This window comes from Danio rerio, chromosome 10, assembly GCF_049306965.1.
Source record: "Danio rerio strain Tuebingen ecotype United States chromosome 10, GRCz12tu, whole genome shotgun sequence".
NCBI classification, from domain to species: domain Eukaryota; kingdom Metazoa; phylum Chordata; class Actinopteri; order Cypriniformes; family Danionidae; genus Danio; species Danio rerio.
Window position 1 is genome coordinate 24,945,413 of NC_133185.1, and position 17,088 is coordinate 24,962,500.

Consider the following 17,088-nt stretch of genomic DNA (forward strand, 5'->3'; position numbering starts at 1 on the left):
GTTATTGTCTGCTCTCTTAAGAAGCAAGAAATCACATAGGATGACGTGTGCAGCTCTTGCAGTGGTGTCTCATTTCTTAGGGGTAAATTTTGAAGCCTTTTCCCTTCACACTCTGTTTCAAGGGCCAAGGGAAAGAGATGGGGTACAAAAATAGAATTGGGATTGGGCCTTGGTGTGCTTAACTTTAAGGCAGTTCATTTTTCCACCATCAATTGATAAAATGAAAATAATACGTGAAGATCAGCTTTTCGAAGACTAATAATAACTCTGATGTCCACCAGCACTGGGAGTTTGCCCCCAACAGCGTGCACTATCTGCTGAGCCTGTGGCAGCGATTGGCAGCATCTGTCCCTTATGTAAAAGCCACAGAGCCCCACATGTTGGAAACCTACACCCCTGAGGTGACCAAGGCCTACATCACATCCCGCCTGGAGTCCGTGCACATTATTCTGAGGTAAAGCGAGCCATATTTAAAGACATTTAAGCATGAATGTGATAAATGTGATTGTACGGATGTGAATGATTTTGATTGATTATTTATTAATTAATTGTCAATAATTATTTCTATCTACACATTATTAATGGTCAGAATTCATAGGCTTATTTATATGCATAGTTTAGGAGTGAATGTGACAGACACATTTAGCATATGCAGGTGTAAGTTAAAAGGTTGATTCACCCAAAAATATAAATTTTGTTATTAAATATTAACCGTCATGTTGTTTTAACCCCTGAGACCTTTGTTTATTCTTGGAAAAAATGAAGAAATTTTAGATGTAATCTGAGAGCTCTCTCATTCTCCAAAGATGGTGTTTCTAAGATATTTCAATTCCAGAAAAGGAACCAAACTATTATTCCATGTCACTTTAGTGGTTTAAGTGTAATCATAATAAGCTCCCACACCTTTTTTATATTGCTCTTAGTAAATGTGCACACTGATGAGGAAGAAAGAGATCCACCATTGGAATCATTTTAATAAATTGATTTTCCTAGTATTCCTAAATGCAATTTCCATTGATGTAGGGACGGTCTTGAAGATCCCTTGGACGATGCTGGACTGGTGCAACAGCAGCTGGACCAGCTGTCTACTATTGGCCGGTGTGAGTACGAGAAGACCTGTGCGCTGCTGGTCCAGCTCTTCGATCAGTCGGCTCAGTCATACCAGGAGCTGCTGCAGTCCACTAACTCCAGCACAATGGACATCGCAGTTCAGGAAGGTAAGCTCAACACATCTTGTCTTTCTTGATTCACAATTGTGACACAACATTTATGTGATGTGTGTGTGTGTTTTTCAGGACGTTTGACATGGCTAGTGTACATCATTGGTGCAGTCATTGGTGGAAGAGTATCGTTCGCCAGCACGGATGAGCAGGATGCCATGGATGGAGAGCTTGTGTGTCGGTGAGGAACTTTAAAAAGTTCAGACCAGGATGTATGCTTGGCATAAACGTATTCTCCACTTTTATATATACAAATTATTTATTGGGCTCATACAACGTGATAAATGCAACAGAATATACTGGCTTTTTAATCAAATAACACCAGTACAAAAGTCAAAGATAAAACGTGGTTAAATGTTTTATTTGTCTTCTTTTTCAAGTTTTAAAAATAGAATCTATGTTTGGTTTGGGGTTAGAATCACATCATGAGTTTTTGAATCATGAATCAAATTAAGCATGTTTCAAACCAGCATGACAAATCTACAAAACCAACAAACAAAGCAGACAAGTACAATTTATTTTACTCTGTGACTTTTTTTTTCTTTTTTTAACTTCGCAGTTAATTCACAAATTAAAAACATCCACAATCAGTCCATGTGCATGCTGATCTGTGGATCATATTTTGTAAAGATCATGAATCTACTGCGATCCATTTAACCCATAGTATTTTATAATACTGATGCAATTATCGTTTGCACTTGTTTTATGTGGTGGTATTTTTGTTTTTGACAGTATAATCATTTGAAATCATATTTTCTTGTACTTTATTGCTTAAAGTCCACATGAACTAGAAGCTACAATTTGTAAAATATACGCAATCTGACAATTTAACTGAAAAACATGAAGTGCATTGTAAGATTTTAATTTAAGATTAGAAGAACATCACAAGGCTACCAAGGAACATAATTTTATGCCCTAGTTGTGTTGAACCATGAATTTATACCATTAGTCAACCGTCAGAGTACCAAGTTTTAATAAAGTTTCATTAAAATAAGTCATTTGTACATCAGGCTGTCTTGGAGCTGAATAAAGTCTGTGTAAAATGTTTTTTGTCTCTTTGTAAGGAGTATTAATCTTGCTGTTATGCAAGAAAAAATTCAGATGCTAGTCTGGAAATAAAGTTTTGTTTAGTATTGTATTGCATTGCTTTAAATATTGAATTTTTCCTCATTTTTAGAGTTTTGCAGTTAATGAACCTCACAGATTCACGACTGGCCCAAGCCGGAAATGAGAAGCTTGAGTTAGCCATGCTAAGTTTCTTTGAACAGTTTCGCAAAATCTACATCGGTGACCAGGTGCAAAAATCATCGAAGGTAATTGCAGTTTGTATTGAAGTTTTAGTTTATTTGTTTTATGGGCATGGACTTCTTTCTGGTTGTGGTTTATTTAGATGGCAGATCTACAAAAACCCACCAAATTACAGGTTTCTCCTAACTGTTTTTCTATGAACTCTCTGGGTTGTTGAATATTTTTGATGATGTTGTGTCTGGGCTTTGAAGAGAGACAGTTGATTCAGCTCTTTTTGCATGCTGTAGTTGTGGTTTTACTCTTTTAATCTGGCTTTCTAAATGGTCATGTAGGTTTGAAAACAAATAGTTTTTTATGTTGGAGATGAAAGTGTCCTTTCTCAACCCAGCGGAAAGCTCAAGTTTTCTCTCCTGTTGCTCAGATTGCAAACTGTGAACATAAGATAAGTGCACCTAGAGAGAATTGCTAATCTGCTAAACATGTTTAGTTCTGCTTTAGCCTTTTTTCCCTTAAAAGTCTCCTAAGTTTCCTAAATGCAAAAAAAGGTGTACGACAAGGTGTTTGAATTGGTTGTATTAGTTTCACTGAAAATTTGGGTACAGTGTCTCAAATGGCACACTTAAATTGCACCTTAGAGATGCAGAATTCACAGTGTACAATTACCCAACAGCCATTGCAGCAAGGTGTAGACTCAAGAGAAGGGTGCCATTTGGGACTGGACCATGATTGCAATGACAAATTCAATAATTTATTTTTCAAAATGTGCATCATTTGCATTAGTAAAATAATTGTATTTGACAATTTTTTTTAATAAATAATTTTAGCTGCTTTATCCCCATTTTCCACCAAATATATAGTTTATGGATTTGTGAGAAACCCCTTGTAAAATGTCAAAGTTGCTTCATTTCCCAGCCAGCTGTTGTTTTGTTTGATATTTGTCATCTTTTATAATAATGTAATTGCTATTGGGTAACACTTTACAATAGGGTTCATTAGTTAATGCATTTACTAACATGAACTAATCATGAACAACACTTGTACAGCACTTATTAAACATAATTGAACATTTACTAATGCATTATTTACATCCAAGTCCATGTTTGTTAACATTAGTTAATTCACCATGAGTTAACATGAACTAACAATGAACAACTGTATTTCCATAACTAACGTTACCTAACATTAAAAAAAATATTGTAGTAAATGTATTGTTCAATGTTTGTTCATGTTAGTAAATGCATTAATTAACATTTACTAATGAACCTTATTGTAAAGTGTGACCTGCTGTTGTAATACTATGTGAGATGAAATTGTCACTCACTTTGAAAGAAGTAAGCAGCAAAGTGTTTAAAGTCTAATATCATTCACTGTATGATGAAGATGGATAAATGGATGGATGTGTATCAACATATAATTAAAAAATAACACACAAGCATGTTCTTTTTTTTCCAAATATGAAAACGTGAGCTTGATTTACAAATCTGGTATTGATATTTTTATAAATGTTCAACACGATGAATGTAATGCAAGAGTTTTACTTTAGACACAATTGTCATATTTCTGTTGTATTTATTTGTATTTTTGTATAGCTCCAAAACATTCCCAGAGCAGAACATTTGTGTGTTGCTTAATTCTTAAATGAATTTAAGTTTGGGCAAATAATTTGAGTCAGGGAAATTCTTTCATAAATGCAATAATGTTGTTTCATCATGAATCACTATTGTGTAAGAATTGTTTGAATGAATAACTCCATGAATCACTCATTAAGACTCGCAGCCCCCTACTGGCAGTTTTAGTGCTAAATTCATTTAAACAGGCCTAAACCAGCATTAGTACCAGCACAACAATGCACTCAGCAAATTCTGCATTATCATTATTGAGTCCTAAATAATTTTAATTTTAAAACATATTTTATATTTTAAAATTTTTAACTACCACAATTGTAAAATAATTGATGGATTTCAGATGCTGATTGGCTAATAAATCAATTGATTTAAAATGCATGATGTAGTACTGTACTCCAGACTAACATAGAGAGCACTGGTGCCAGATGGTGCCATCAACACCTGATTTGACAGTGTTGGACATTTTAACTATCATTACTTAAAATTATTAATTAAAATTATCATTACAAGTTTTTTTTCTATTAGATTAGCCAGGAACATTAGTTGGGATCCAGTTTGACATCAGTTCAGCAAATAGATAATAACACCAACACAACCCCCTGCAAAATTTAGTGACACTTTCAAAATAAAGTAGCAAAACATGATAGCTTATTCCCAATGTTGAGCCCTGTAGTTAAAAGCTACAATGAAAATCACCCATTAATACTATTTTTGTTTGATCCTTAGTTGTATCGGAGATTATCAGAGGTTCTTGGCCTGAATGATGAGACCATGGTACTCAGTGTTTTCATTGGTAAAATGTGAGTAGATGTCAACTACTGATTAAACATTACTTTGTCGATATGGAAGAATGCTTTTAACGGAAAGTTTTGTTTCAATGCAGAATCACCAACTTGAAGTACTGGGGACAGTGTGAACCAATCACGTCTAAGACACTACAGCTCCTCAATGACCTCTCCATTGGATATCCTTACACACACGTTGCTTGTGCACATTTTAGACAACATAATGTTAATATATAGAATGATCAGCCATTTTGTTTTTGACTGAGTGAATGTGTTCTTGTGTTTCCTTAACTCTATTTCTCACATACAGCAGTGTTAGGAAACTAGTCAAACTCAGCGCTGTCCAGTTCATGCTAAACAACCACACAGTAAGTGACTTAAAAATGCTAATTTATTTTTCCCTAAAGCAAAAGAAAGGGGTGTTTAACCAAAAAATTGAAAATATTTTCTCTTAGTGGGTTCCAAATCTTTTAGTTTCTTTTTTTCAAAGGTATTTTGAAGCCATTACCAATTGACAAAAGCAATACTGTGGTTGTCAGCTATTCTAATGATAAAAAATTACACCTTTTTTTTGTTTTCTAAAATACTTGCATTTTAATAAATGCACATTTTTAATTATGCATGTAGTAAACTGATTTTTACTGCAAAAATAAACATTGTCTTTTTTGTTTGTGTGTGACAGAGTGAGCACTTTTCTTTCCTCGGTGTGAACAATCAGGCCAACCTCAGTGACATGAGGTGTCGGACCACTTTCTACACGGCCCTGGGGAGACTTCTTATGGTGGATTTGGGTAAGAGCGCTGTATTACAGTGTGTTTTAGTCATCCAAAATATAAAATAAAGCATATACAGCATATATCAGCATTCACACCCCTCACCATTTTCTCATTTAAATATTAATTTTCTAAAGGTTGCTTTACAATAAATAGCATTATTGTGCATATAGATTAGATTAATCAGTACCTAAGCCAAAACCTGAAGGAAAACCAAAGATTTGTATTCCCAAATTACTAAATATTTAAAAAAAAATAAATTAATCTAAATCGAGAAACATTAAAAATATTAAACTTTAGCTGACACTTTTTTTTCAATGACTAATTTGAATTTAATTGTATTATATTTGTATTCCTTAAGTTAGGGGTTAGGTGACCAGACTCTTATTTTAATGGATATAAGTGTTTAATTTTGTTATAATGCACGAAAAAATATTGTCTATATTCACACAAATTAAATGTATAATGTTCAGAATTTTAAAAGGAGGAGTATTCATTTATGCTGAGGACTAGGTATGATTATAACAGGAGCTGTTAAGTGATTGTTGTGTGTCTCTGGCAGGTGAGGATGAGGACCAGTTTGAACAGTTTATGCTTCCTCTTACTGCTGCGTTTGAGGCCGTCGCTCAGATGTTCAGCACTAACACCTTTAATGAACAGGAAGCAAAAGTGAGAGATTCTTTCATACTCAGCCTCATCAGTGTGACACGCAGCACATGCAAAAATACTGATTTGTTTTGATTTTCGATGATCTGACATGTTTGAGATGAACACGCTTTTTTTTTTTCTTTTCAGAGAACGTTAGTTGGACTGGTGCGGGATCTGAGGGGAATTGCCTTTGCCTTTAATGCCAAGACCAGCTTTATGATGCTCTTTGATTGGATGTATCCTTTTATATTATATTTTCTATATTTGTAATACTTAACATTTATTTTTTAGATGTTGTTTGCGTCTATTAGTCCGTATATTTAATTGTTATATTAATACATTTTTATGTATTTGTTGAACTTAATCAAAATCAGTTGTAAACAAAGGAAATGATACAAATTTCTCATCTATTTTGAATTTTCTAAATGTTTGTTTTTAAATTCATACAAAAATGCAGTGTAATTATAAAAATTAACTTCTCTGTTAGAAATATATTTTTGTATATGTATATTTCTGTAGAGTACAGAGGTAGATTCATATAATTTTATTGTTATTGCTATTTAATTTGTGTATATATATATATATATATATATATATATATATATATATATATATATATATATATATATATATATATATATATATATACAGATAAACAGATAGATGGATAGCTATATTTGCGCACTTTAACTGTTAAATAATTCTTTTAAATTAATTTTTAAAAATGTAAATGTACTAAATTAATAAAAAGTACATTATTTAAAATCTTTGCTTAATATATTGCTAATTAGAAGCAATATGGGGAAATAAATTCAGTTCAGTTGTGCTTCTTAACAGATTTTTAGATACCCTTCTTACATGCCCATCTTGCAGAGGGCAATAGAGCTGTGGTACCACGTGCCCGCCTGCACCACACCGGTCCTCAAACTCATGGCTGAGCTCGTCCACAACAGGTACGCTAATGTTACATGTCACAAATGTCGTTGAGAGCTGTGTTTTAAATGTTATGTGTGATCTCTGACTCACTGAATGTGTTTTTCATGAAGGTCACAGAGATTACAGTTCGATGTGTCGTCGCCGAATGGAATCCTGCTGTTCAGGGAGACCAGCAAGATGATTACAACTTACGGTACATCCTTGTTAATTACCCAATGCAGGGCTCGAAATTGCGACCATTTTAGTTGCATGTGCGCCGAAATTTTATCTAAGTGACCTCAAAACATAATTGGGAGCATTTGTGCAAGTGCATAAAATTAATGTCATGCGACCAGTTTTCATAGCAAAATGTTCACCACATGTGTGGAATTAGGAGGCATTCACGCATTAAGCATCTTTGCACCTAAAAACACCAAACGCAGCGCTCAGGAATGGTTTAAAATAGTTGACATGTCAACTTGCTGTAGTAAACAGAGCCCGCAATGCTTGCACTGCCTTAAAGCTCTTCTTATTGGCCCGCTGTGCTAGAACAGAAAATGAATGGATTGGTTAATATCAGCTGTCAATCACTCAGTTCCCATGACAGGGAGCTACAGGTCTGGCAATGAGACAATGAAAAGAACACTGACAGATTTAGTTTTAGAAACCTTCTTAAGTTACAAATAATGGCACATTTGATTAGTGATCATGTAATGAATGTCAATCCAGCATTTACACCTTTTAAAGAGTATATCAAAGACTTCCAGTGTTTAAAGTCTGCTATGAAAATGAAGCACGAGATGTTCTAACTTTATGTAATCCTTCATTTTTGTTTTTTGTTAGTTGTGATTCGAGTGTTAATATATAATAGAATCTTCATATAAAACGTGTAGTAACTAGGGTTGGGTACCGAAACCCGGTGCCATTATAGCACCGGTACCTAGGTAACCAGTACGTACCGGTATTAAATCAGCGTATGAATTTCGGTGCCTAAATTTGGTGCTGCGGCAAGGACGTTACGCCTGTTTCACACCGCAAGCAAATGCATATTCAGTTTTTTTTTATTAATATCAGTAATATTTTTGACTAATATGAAAATATTCGTAGGATTTTTTACGATATAGTTTGTAAAGTAATATTTTCTATCTTTTAGTAGATATATTATTTGGAGACTTTACCACATTAAGTGGTTCTAATTGGATTTGCATTGTAAACATTAAATTCAAGTTAAAAATGTATTACTTTCTATTTCATATATCAAGGTTTAAGGTATGATACTCCCAAAATCATTCAGCATAAATCCGCAGATGTTTACAAAAAGAAATGGCAAAAAATGTCTGCAGTTTCCGTCTGACCCTAGTTGTTTTAAATTATTAAAATGTTGAGAAAAACAAATCTGTTCCTTAATTTTATACAAGGGCTTATAATGTGGCCTTAAACTGTACATAAACACTATTCAGTTTAATGGATGTTTTTTTGAATATTGCATTATGGAGGTTTATAATTGCTTTATATATTACTTTGTACAATCATAAATGGGACTGAAATGATCTTAAATGTCACTGGTGTGATGTAAAATGATTAAATCCTGGACACCTGATGTTGTCATATTTGAAGAATCATTAAAATCATTTCTTGTTCTGTCTTCAAGGGAATCGTATCCTGACACTGGGTGAGGTGCCAAAAGATCAGGTGTATGCACTAAAACTGAAGGGAATCTCCATTTGCTTCTCCATGCTGAAAGCCGTATTAAGCGGCAACTACGTGAACTTTGGCGTCTTCCGTCTGTATGGCGACGATGCCTTGGACAATGCCTTGCAGACCTTCATTAAGCTACTCCTGTCCATCCCTCATAGTGACCTTCTGGTAAAAAACATCACCTAACAGTATCTGGAGTGTGTCCTTCATCATTCACATTGCTTGAATTTTGTTTTTTGTTTTTTGGTTGCTTTGCTCTTCCTGCAGGACTATCCAAAGCTAAGTCAGTCGTACTACTCTCTTCTGGAGGTGCTAACTCAAGATCACATGAACTTCATTGCTAGCCTGGAGCCTCATGTGGTCATGTACATCCTGTCCTCCATATCAGAAGGCCTCACAGCACTTGGTAAGAACCTCTTCAAATTAAGATTCCCAGCTCGATGTCTTTTGCCAGTCATGGATCCCTCTCTCTGCTCTACATATTTTCCTGTTTTATAGGTAATATACTGTCCTGTCAAATTGAAGCAGCGCTTTTCAATCCTAGTACTTGCACCCTCATGTTCTGCATATTTTGCATATCTCTTTTATTTAACACAACTTATTGAGATCACCAGCTTGTTAGAAGAGGTCCATGCATGAACTGTCTTCTCTCTGACATGTCCCTATGCAGTGTGCATTGTTCCCTAGTGCCTCCTCCTTCGTTGCTCTCTACCACGAAAAACCCTTATTTCACCTTAAAACAGTCATTCATGGATTTACACAATATACTGTAAATAAACACTGCCATATTTATTTAATATGAACTGCCATTTGAATGAAACATTCTCCTTTCAAACTGAGATTATGGTGGAATGCGCAGAACCGGGATTGAGAAAATGTCCAAAAGTTTGGATATGATTGGACAAAAATGTAGATTATTGTTGTTATTATTACTTATTTAGTTTGTTTTATTTTAGTCAATCTTTGTTTAGCCTTGAATACATTGTACTATAAAAACTATTTCAATATATTTTGTGTTTATAACAGTTTATAAGTAACTGAGGCTACAAGAATGTCAGCAACCATAGAATAACACAAGATATCCAGCATTAACTTAACAACATAAACCAAATATTGACCTTTGCTCTTTTCATACTATGTGATGTTTTTTATTATTATTTAGATGAGATATTTGTGCTCATGCAGTTTTATTTATGGGTCATGTTTAGGTGAAAAGTTTATTTTTCCACAAATTCAGAATAAAAAAACATGGTATGGATATATGTATAATTTGTAAATTTCTTTATTTAAAGTTTAGAGTAAACGCCTGTACTTTATGTAGGCTTTATTTAGTGTAAGCGTCCGTCTCTTCATTTTAATCTTAAAGAGAAAGTTATTCAAAAATGAACATTTCCTTGTCAATTATTCACACTTGGGAGGTTCTAAATGTTGATACATTTCTTTCTTATGTTAAACATAAAGCAACTCTCAATGCACAAATTTCCCAGAATACTTCATTAGGTTCTTTCTAGTGATTTTATTTATACAAAAATGTATTTGTGACAAATGCTTTGTCTTCTAAGTATGTTACATATTTAAATGAATGCATTTTCAAGTAATTTTAGTTTTACTTCATTTAATAATTAAATATGAATTAAAATGAAGATATATTGGCCATCGACTAGCGTGCTTTTCAAGATATCAGCATTAGCCTTCCAAAAAAAAAAAAAAAAAACCATTATGCTCAACCACTAATTGCAGTGCAGTGGTTTACTCTAATTTTAATTTAATACTGATTGTTCAGTATTATTTCTAGCTTAAAAATATATACTAAATAAATTGTAATGGATAATTTGCCAATTTACTGTAAAAATGACCATTACAATTGGCCATGAGTAATCTAGCACTAGTTGATTATAACTTCTTTACATGTATTAATCTCTCTAAACTTCTTTTTTTTTTTGTCCCCTCACAGACACAATGGTATGCACTGGTTGCTGCTCAAGCCTGGACCACATAGTTACTTATCTATTCAAGCAGCTTTCACGCAGCACGAAGAAAAGAGTAGCGCCCATGGCCCAGGAGAGTGACCGTTTCCTTCACATAATGCAGCAACACCCTGAGATGATCCAACAGGTCAGCTGCTTTCAGGCTTTAAAAGATATCATGAGGAGCTGAAATTTAAAATGGCTCATTTTCTTCAATCAATAACGGCATAGTTCACCCTAAAATGAAAATGGTCATCATTTATTTACTCTCCGTTGTTTGAAGTGTGAGATTCTCTTGTTTTCTGTTGAACACAAAATAGAAGATTCTTTTGGTTTAAACGGCTATAGAGTTCTGACATTCATTCAAAATGTTTGTGTTTATCAGAGAAAAGATACAAAGGTTTGGAGCCACCTAAATGTAAATAGAGAGTAAATTTTCTGGTGAACTATTACCAAGTTAAATATTTAGTTGTTTGTTTTCTCTTCGCAAAACCATTGACTATGTGGTCAGATTTTCATAGACATTTTTGTTTATGAAATATATTTTCCTGATGTTGATCTGTCAGATATTTTCATGCTTTTGAGGTATTTGACCTGATATGGTTCTCACAATCTTATTATCCAGATGCTGTCTACAGTGTTGAATATCATTATTTTTGAAGATTGTAGGAATCAGTGGTCGATGTCACGGCCACTGCTTGGCTTGATTCTACTTAATGAGAAGGTATGTGGTAGATTATCGCCTTTAAATATAAACATTACATGTAGAGTGTATGTATGCGTGGATATGTGTTTACTTCTGAAATTTTATGGCAAAGAATAGTTTTTTTATTCCATTTAAGATGAAATAACTGAAGAGGCTAAAATAAATTATCATTTTAGTAGAAAAGTTCATTAGACAGCACTTCCGCAGAACTCCATAGATAACTGAAACAATATAACTAATACTGATGAATAAACATAAAATATATGCATCGTACATTGTATAGAATATTAGGGTTGTGAGCCTACGCTGGTCTTACAGTTTGATTACTAATGTCATCAATTTGATATCATGATGCACTGCATTTTCATTTTACTTCACATGTGTACAATTTTGTCATTTAAATATAAGCAGTCAGATGTATGAACTAAAGCTTTAATCAAGGTTCACACAAGGTGCTTAAAGTGTTTAAAGTTGGCTTTTAGAAATTCCTGGAATACCTGGAAAACTGGCTTGTTTTGTTGAAAAGTGCTTAAAAGTGCTTGAAATTAAAAGTAGAACTTCTGTGATGTTTTCAACCCGGAAAAATAAAAATGTTTGTGAACTTTTGTGACAATTTATTGCAAAAATACCCGCACAATATAATGATTCCCAAGTGGTGATTTGACTGGTATGAAAAGTGGCCAATCACAGTCGACCTTGTCTAGTTTGGGACAAAGGCCTTTATGTGTTACAGTGGCAGAAAAAAACAACTGAAAAACACTATAGACACTTATTTCACTATAGAGATGTCAATAGCCCCTTTCACACATACAGACATTGCCGGCAATTTTCCGGAAAGGTTGTATGTGTGAACAGGTCCTTTTTGAAAATACCGGTAAATTCGTTCTGGCTATTTTCCGGAAAGAGAAGTTGTAACATTACCGGCAATTTGCCGGAATGCTGCGCTGTGTGAATGCAGAAGGAAGATTCCCGTAATAAGCGCGTGCACGTCTAGAACGTGCTGACGTGAGACGTCTGCTTTAGCCAATCACAACAGTCAGACGCATTTACGTCCGCGTGGTTTGTGAGAATAAAAGCCTTTGAATATTTTTCCAGACACATTTAGCTGCTAGAAGTTAGTCAGATCACGTTTATATGTTCTTCTTAATGCCAACTGTGTAAATAATCATCGATGAGATGCTTATGATAAGCCGTTGTTTGTTTACCTTCAAGCTTTGCGTGTGCCTGTGATACAGCCTATGAGCGCCTGCACACGCACATATTATGAACATCTCGACATGCGAAAGTGATCCTGTTCACAATATTGATCATCCACAGAGTTTGTAATTTAGTCAAATGTTTACAAATACAAGCGCAGCCGTTTAAAGCTCATTTGTGGTGAATGATGTCAGAATTTACCGGTATTTTGGAATGGATGTGTGAATGCTCTTTTCCGGAAAATTTCTGTAACGTCCTCGCCTGTGTGAACAGCGCTTTTTTGAATATACCGGTAAAGTCGTTCCGGAAATTTTCCGGATATTTACCGGTATCACTGTGTGAAAGGGGCTAATGTTATTAGTAAGGGTAATTAAACCGCGGACATACTTTCTGCCTTTCGACGATCTACACACGTTTCGCCCTATTCTCTCCGACGGCGAGTTGATTCGCCTTTGACCTGTCACTTCTAAATACAGTTAGTCTGAATGTCGGTGCGGGAATGCAGGTTTTGCGTAATTACTTATTTCTGCAAATGTCCCGAGTGCTTTATTTTAACATGAGAGCGCAGTCATGTACGTTAAAACTGGCCATGCGAGCCCTTAAATAAGCTTTTTTAAATGAACTACAAGTCCTCTCATCATTGCGTGTGTGCTCAGACTGTATACAATCTCGATCTTTTCACCATTAAAGTAGAAATTATTTATCTTTGCTCCTCGACTAAATTTACTCAATAACTATCAAGTATTTAGAATTAGATTGATGCATGACAGATGACAATACTAACCGACTTCTTATTTAGCTGCATCGTGAAGTGAAACTTATACTACTTATACTTTTAGCAAAGGTGAAACTTTTTTATTTCTTTACGACAAAATATTTATGCTAGAAATGTTTCTGTTTGAGGTATTTAAAAGTTTAAAAATAACTAGCTTTTTTTTGTTAATCATAACAAATGACCAAAATTTACTACTATTATTTGTCTTTTAAAAGGAACTTAATTGGCATGATTTTGACACTATATTATACACAGAATGTATGTGTATTTTTACATCAGATCAGAGATTTAATAGTAAATACAAAACATCTCCATCATGTTTTTAGTAGTCTGGTATGAGTTTTTATGTATTTTATTTTATTTATTTATTTATTTATTTTTGACATTGCTGCCTCTTACAAAAGGACAGTGTATTTATCATTAATGGTGTTTTCTGCAAAGTGGTCTGTTCAAAAAAAGAGGCAGGATGTTATGTATGAGAACAATTAGAATGATCATGTTACCTTAGTTCATTTTATCCCCTGGCTCACCGAAAAATGGACTAATTTGTAATTCGTCTCACTGATTCACCTTCAGCAGCTAATACTGGAAGCAATACTGGAAACACAAAATGCAAGAAATAACAAGATAGTTACCTGAACCATAGTTTTATTCCATTTTCTGGAAACAAAGAGTGTCTGACCCAGCTATCTGTGTATTATCTGCAACAAAGTTCTTGCTAAACGAATGCATGAAGCCATCCAAATTAATAAGACATTTGCAGACGACTCATCCCCAATACCGCAGCAAGCTCAGAGCATGTTTGAGTGCAAGGCAAAGGAATTGACCCTAACCCAAAATGAGATCAGGGACGTCACAGCTACTGACAAGAAACTTTAAAAAAAAATTAAAAATACTAATAGGTCCAATTTAAAGGCCAAAGGCTTACATTTTTCAGTTACAAGTTGTCTACTTATGTTTTGCTTTTACATTAGGCTATTATTTGTCCACAAACTTATCTAGATATACTGTAGTAATAATCATACTATTTGTTTGAAAACAACATCTTTACTGCAAACTTATACAAGGGATGATATCATTAAATGTTGAGCAGGGCCTCACAATATTTTCGAGGGGAAAAGGGGGTCTTGGGCAAAACATGTTGGGAACCACTGCTGTAGTAGATTGTATATTTAAAAAATTATAAATGATGCTGCTAGAAGTCTGTGCTCATTTATTTGAACAAAACTATAGTAAAACTTGCAGTACTTTCAAACACAGCTTCAAATTCTTACTTTTCTTTTTTCAAATGTTACCCGTACCACGTGATCCTTCACAAGTCATTTTCATATGCTGATTTGTGCAGTTATCTTCTGTATATTTTTTTTAATAGAAACAAACTTTTTGTGTTTCTTTGATAGAATGTTTCAAACCACAGCCTTCATTTGCTGCATTCTTTGATAAATAATAGTTAAAAACGCTACAAACTTTTAAATGACGTGTGTATGTTTGATATGTGAAGATAAAATGAAAATATGCTTTCAGTTCTTTAAAAGCATCTATAAAGAATAGATGTAGTCGTGACTTTCAATTCATTTTTGTCTGTTCAATTGAAAGTGCATTCTTTATTAATGAGCGATGCTGCATTATTTTTGATGAAGCCTTTTGTTTGCAGTATTTTGCAGATTTGAGGAACAGCATTGTGAACAGCCAGCCGCCAGAAAAGCAGCAAGCCATGCATTTATGCTTTGAAAATCTCATGGAGGGCATAGAGCGAAACTTGCTCACCAAAAACAGAGACAGGTAATGTCATTTAATCAGAGTTCAAACCTGCTTTGACTTTAAGTCCCTGTTTCCACCTAGTATTAACATGGGGTTTCAGTGATCCCGTCACACGAGGTCAGCCAAGACGCATTAGCATCACCTGGTACAAATATGCATTTGGATATGCATTTAAACACAAGTGCTCACAAATTTTGCTCGGAATTGATCACATACGAATTTGCATTACAAATCTGTCCAGGCCAATGCATTTTTGAACACCACTTAAAGTAGACAATTCAAAATCTGTCTGATCTTGTTCACAACTGTAATGAGCGATGTCTGCTTGACCAGTTACAAAAAACTGCATTTAAATGATAGGCTGGACCAATATTTTCAGCTTTTCCACTTTCCAGTGTTAGCCTCCTGAAATGTAAAAATATGGCACATTATTTACTTTATTTAGGACCTGAAGAGAGTTAGGGATTTTTTGTTGTTGTTTTTTTTTGGCAAATATTATAATTGATGGTGGTTCTAGACCAGAGTAACTGGGGAGCCGTTTGTACTTTTAGGGAGCGCACTTTAACATGCATCACAAACTACTTCATTATTAAGTCTTTTTTTCCATGCATCTCTCTGCAGTCTTCATTAGCAAGCCAATAAAATTACAGTCTCAAAATAATCTTCCATGTTAATTTATTTGAAAAGTAACTTTAATAACACTTTTTTAAAATTCTAGTACATCAAGGCACATTTTTGCACCTGAAAACCAGTTGAAGTCTTTTTATTTGTTTTTGTTTTTTTGCCGTCCTATTAAATAAAAATAATGTTTCTTAAGTGATCTCTAACAAACCAAGCAAAATTTTCACAGTATTAAAAAATAATTATTCTGTCATAAGTCTTATTTCTTGCTTTTCTTGAATAAAAGCAGATTTAATTTTTTTTAAACAATTTTAAGTTCGGTTTTATTAGCCTCCTTAGGAAATATTTACTGTGTATTTTTGACCGTTTACAGAACAAACTAGTTTTACAATAACTCAACTAAATATTCTAACTTTCCTAGTTAACATAACCTAGTTAAGTTTTTAGATTACTCTTTAATCTGAATACTATCTTGCAAAATAACCAGTAAAATATTAAGCACTAATTGTCACTATGGGAAAGAAGTTATTAGAAATGAGTTGGTTAAACTATTATGTTTAAAAATGGGTTGTTAAAAAATCATGTGTTTAAAGACTCGTGCTTTATGTCACTACTGAAAACAAAAATGAATGAAGACAAAACTAAACCAGTTGAATATGACTTTTACATATACATGACTGAAAACTGAATATGATCAATGTGTTACATCTGTTCTTTGATACTTGCTGACTGCTTGTAAATTCAAAACCGAATTTCCTAATGTAAAACTATGTACACTAAATTTCTGATTAATATTAGCCTCTGCATAATCCTACATTACAAGTTTTAACAACCCCCTAGAACGGCCTTTTGTTGGCTTGATGTACATCACATAACATATCTTTACTAAACTCAAACTAAGATTTTACAAGCAGTACTAGCATTTATTAAATAAACCTAACAGGCATCTGCCAATATACTCACCAATTGTTTTTTTTTATTTTCATTTGCCCCTTAGTGAGTGATAATTTTAGCACGTTTATAACTTCATCCTCAAACTCATTTTTTCTGTCTCTCTTTCACAGGTTTACACAGAATCTTTCAGTATTTAGAAGAGAAGTCAATGACTCCATGAAGAATTCCACATACGGGGTAAACAGCAACGACATG

At 33.9% G+C, this 17,088-nt stretch overlaps 1 protein-coding gene across 3 annotated transcripts in view; it reads left to right on the forward strand.

Annotated features, from left to right (window-relative positions):
- Positions 1-17,088, forward strand: part of xpo7 (exportin 7) — a 49,226-nt gene that overhangs the window by 12,307 nt on the left and 19,831 nt on the right. For 2 of the 3 annotated variants that reach the window (XM_005155295.6, NM_001128230.2), the window contains 18 exon segments: positions 282-454; positions 1,024-1,217; positions 1,296-1,401; positions 2,398-2,533; positions 4,820-4,893; positions 4,977-5,057; positions 5,183-5,246; positions 5,561-5,669; positions 6,214-6,320; positions 6,447-6,535; positions 7,145-7,252; positions 7,346-7,428; positions 8,866-9,080; positions 9,180-9,318; positions 10,867-11,027; positions 11,505-11,603; positions 15,212-15,339; positions 17,004-17,088. The exon segment at positions 17,004-17,088 is cut by the window's right edge. In XM_005155295.6, coding sequence (XP_005155352.2) covers positions 282-454; positions 1,024-1,217; positions 1,296-1,401; positions 2,398-2,533; positions 4,820-4,893; positions 4,977-5,057; positions 5,183-5,246; positions 5,561-5,669; positions 6,214-6,320; positions 6,447-6,535; positions 7,145-7,252; positions 7,346-7,428; positions 8,866-9,080; positions 9,180-9,318; positions 10,867-11,027; positions 11,505-11,603; positions 15,212-15,339; positions 17,004-17,088 — 2,151 coding nt within the window. 3 annotated transcript variants of the gene reach the window in all.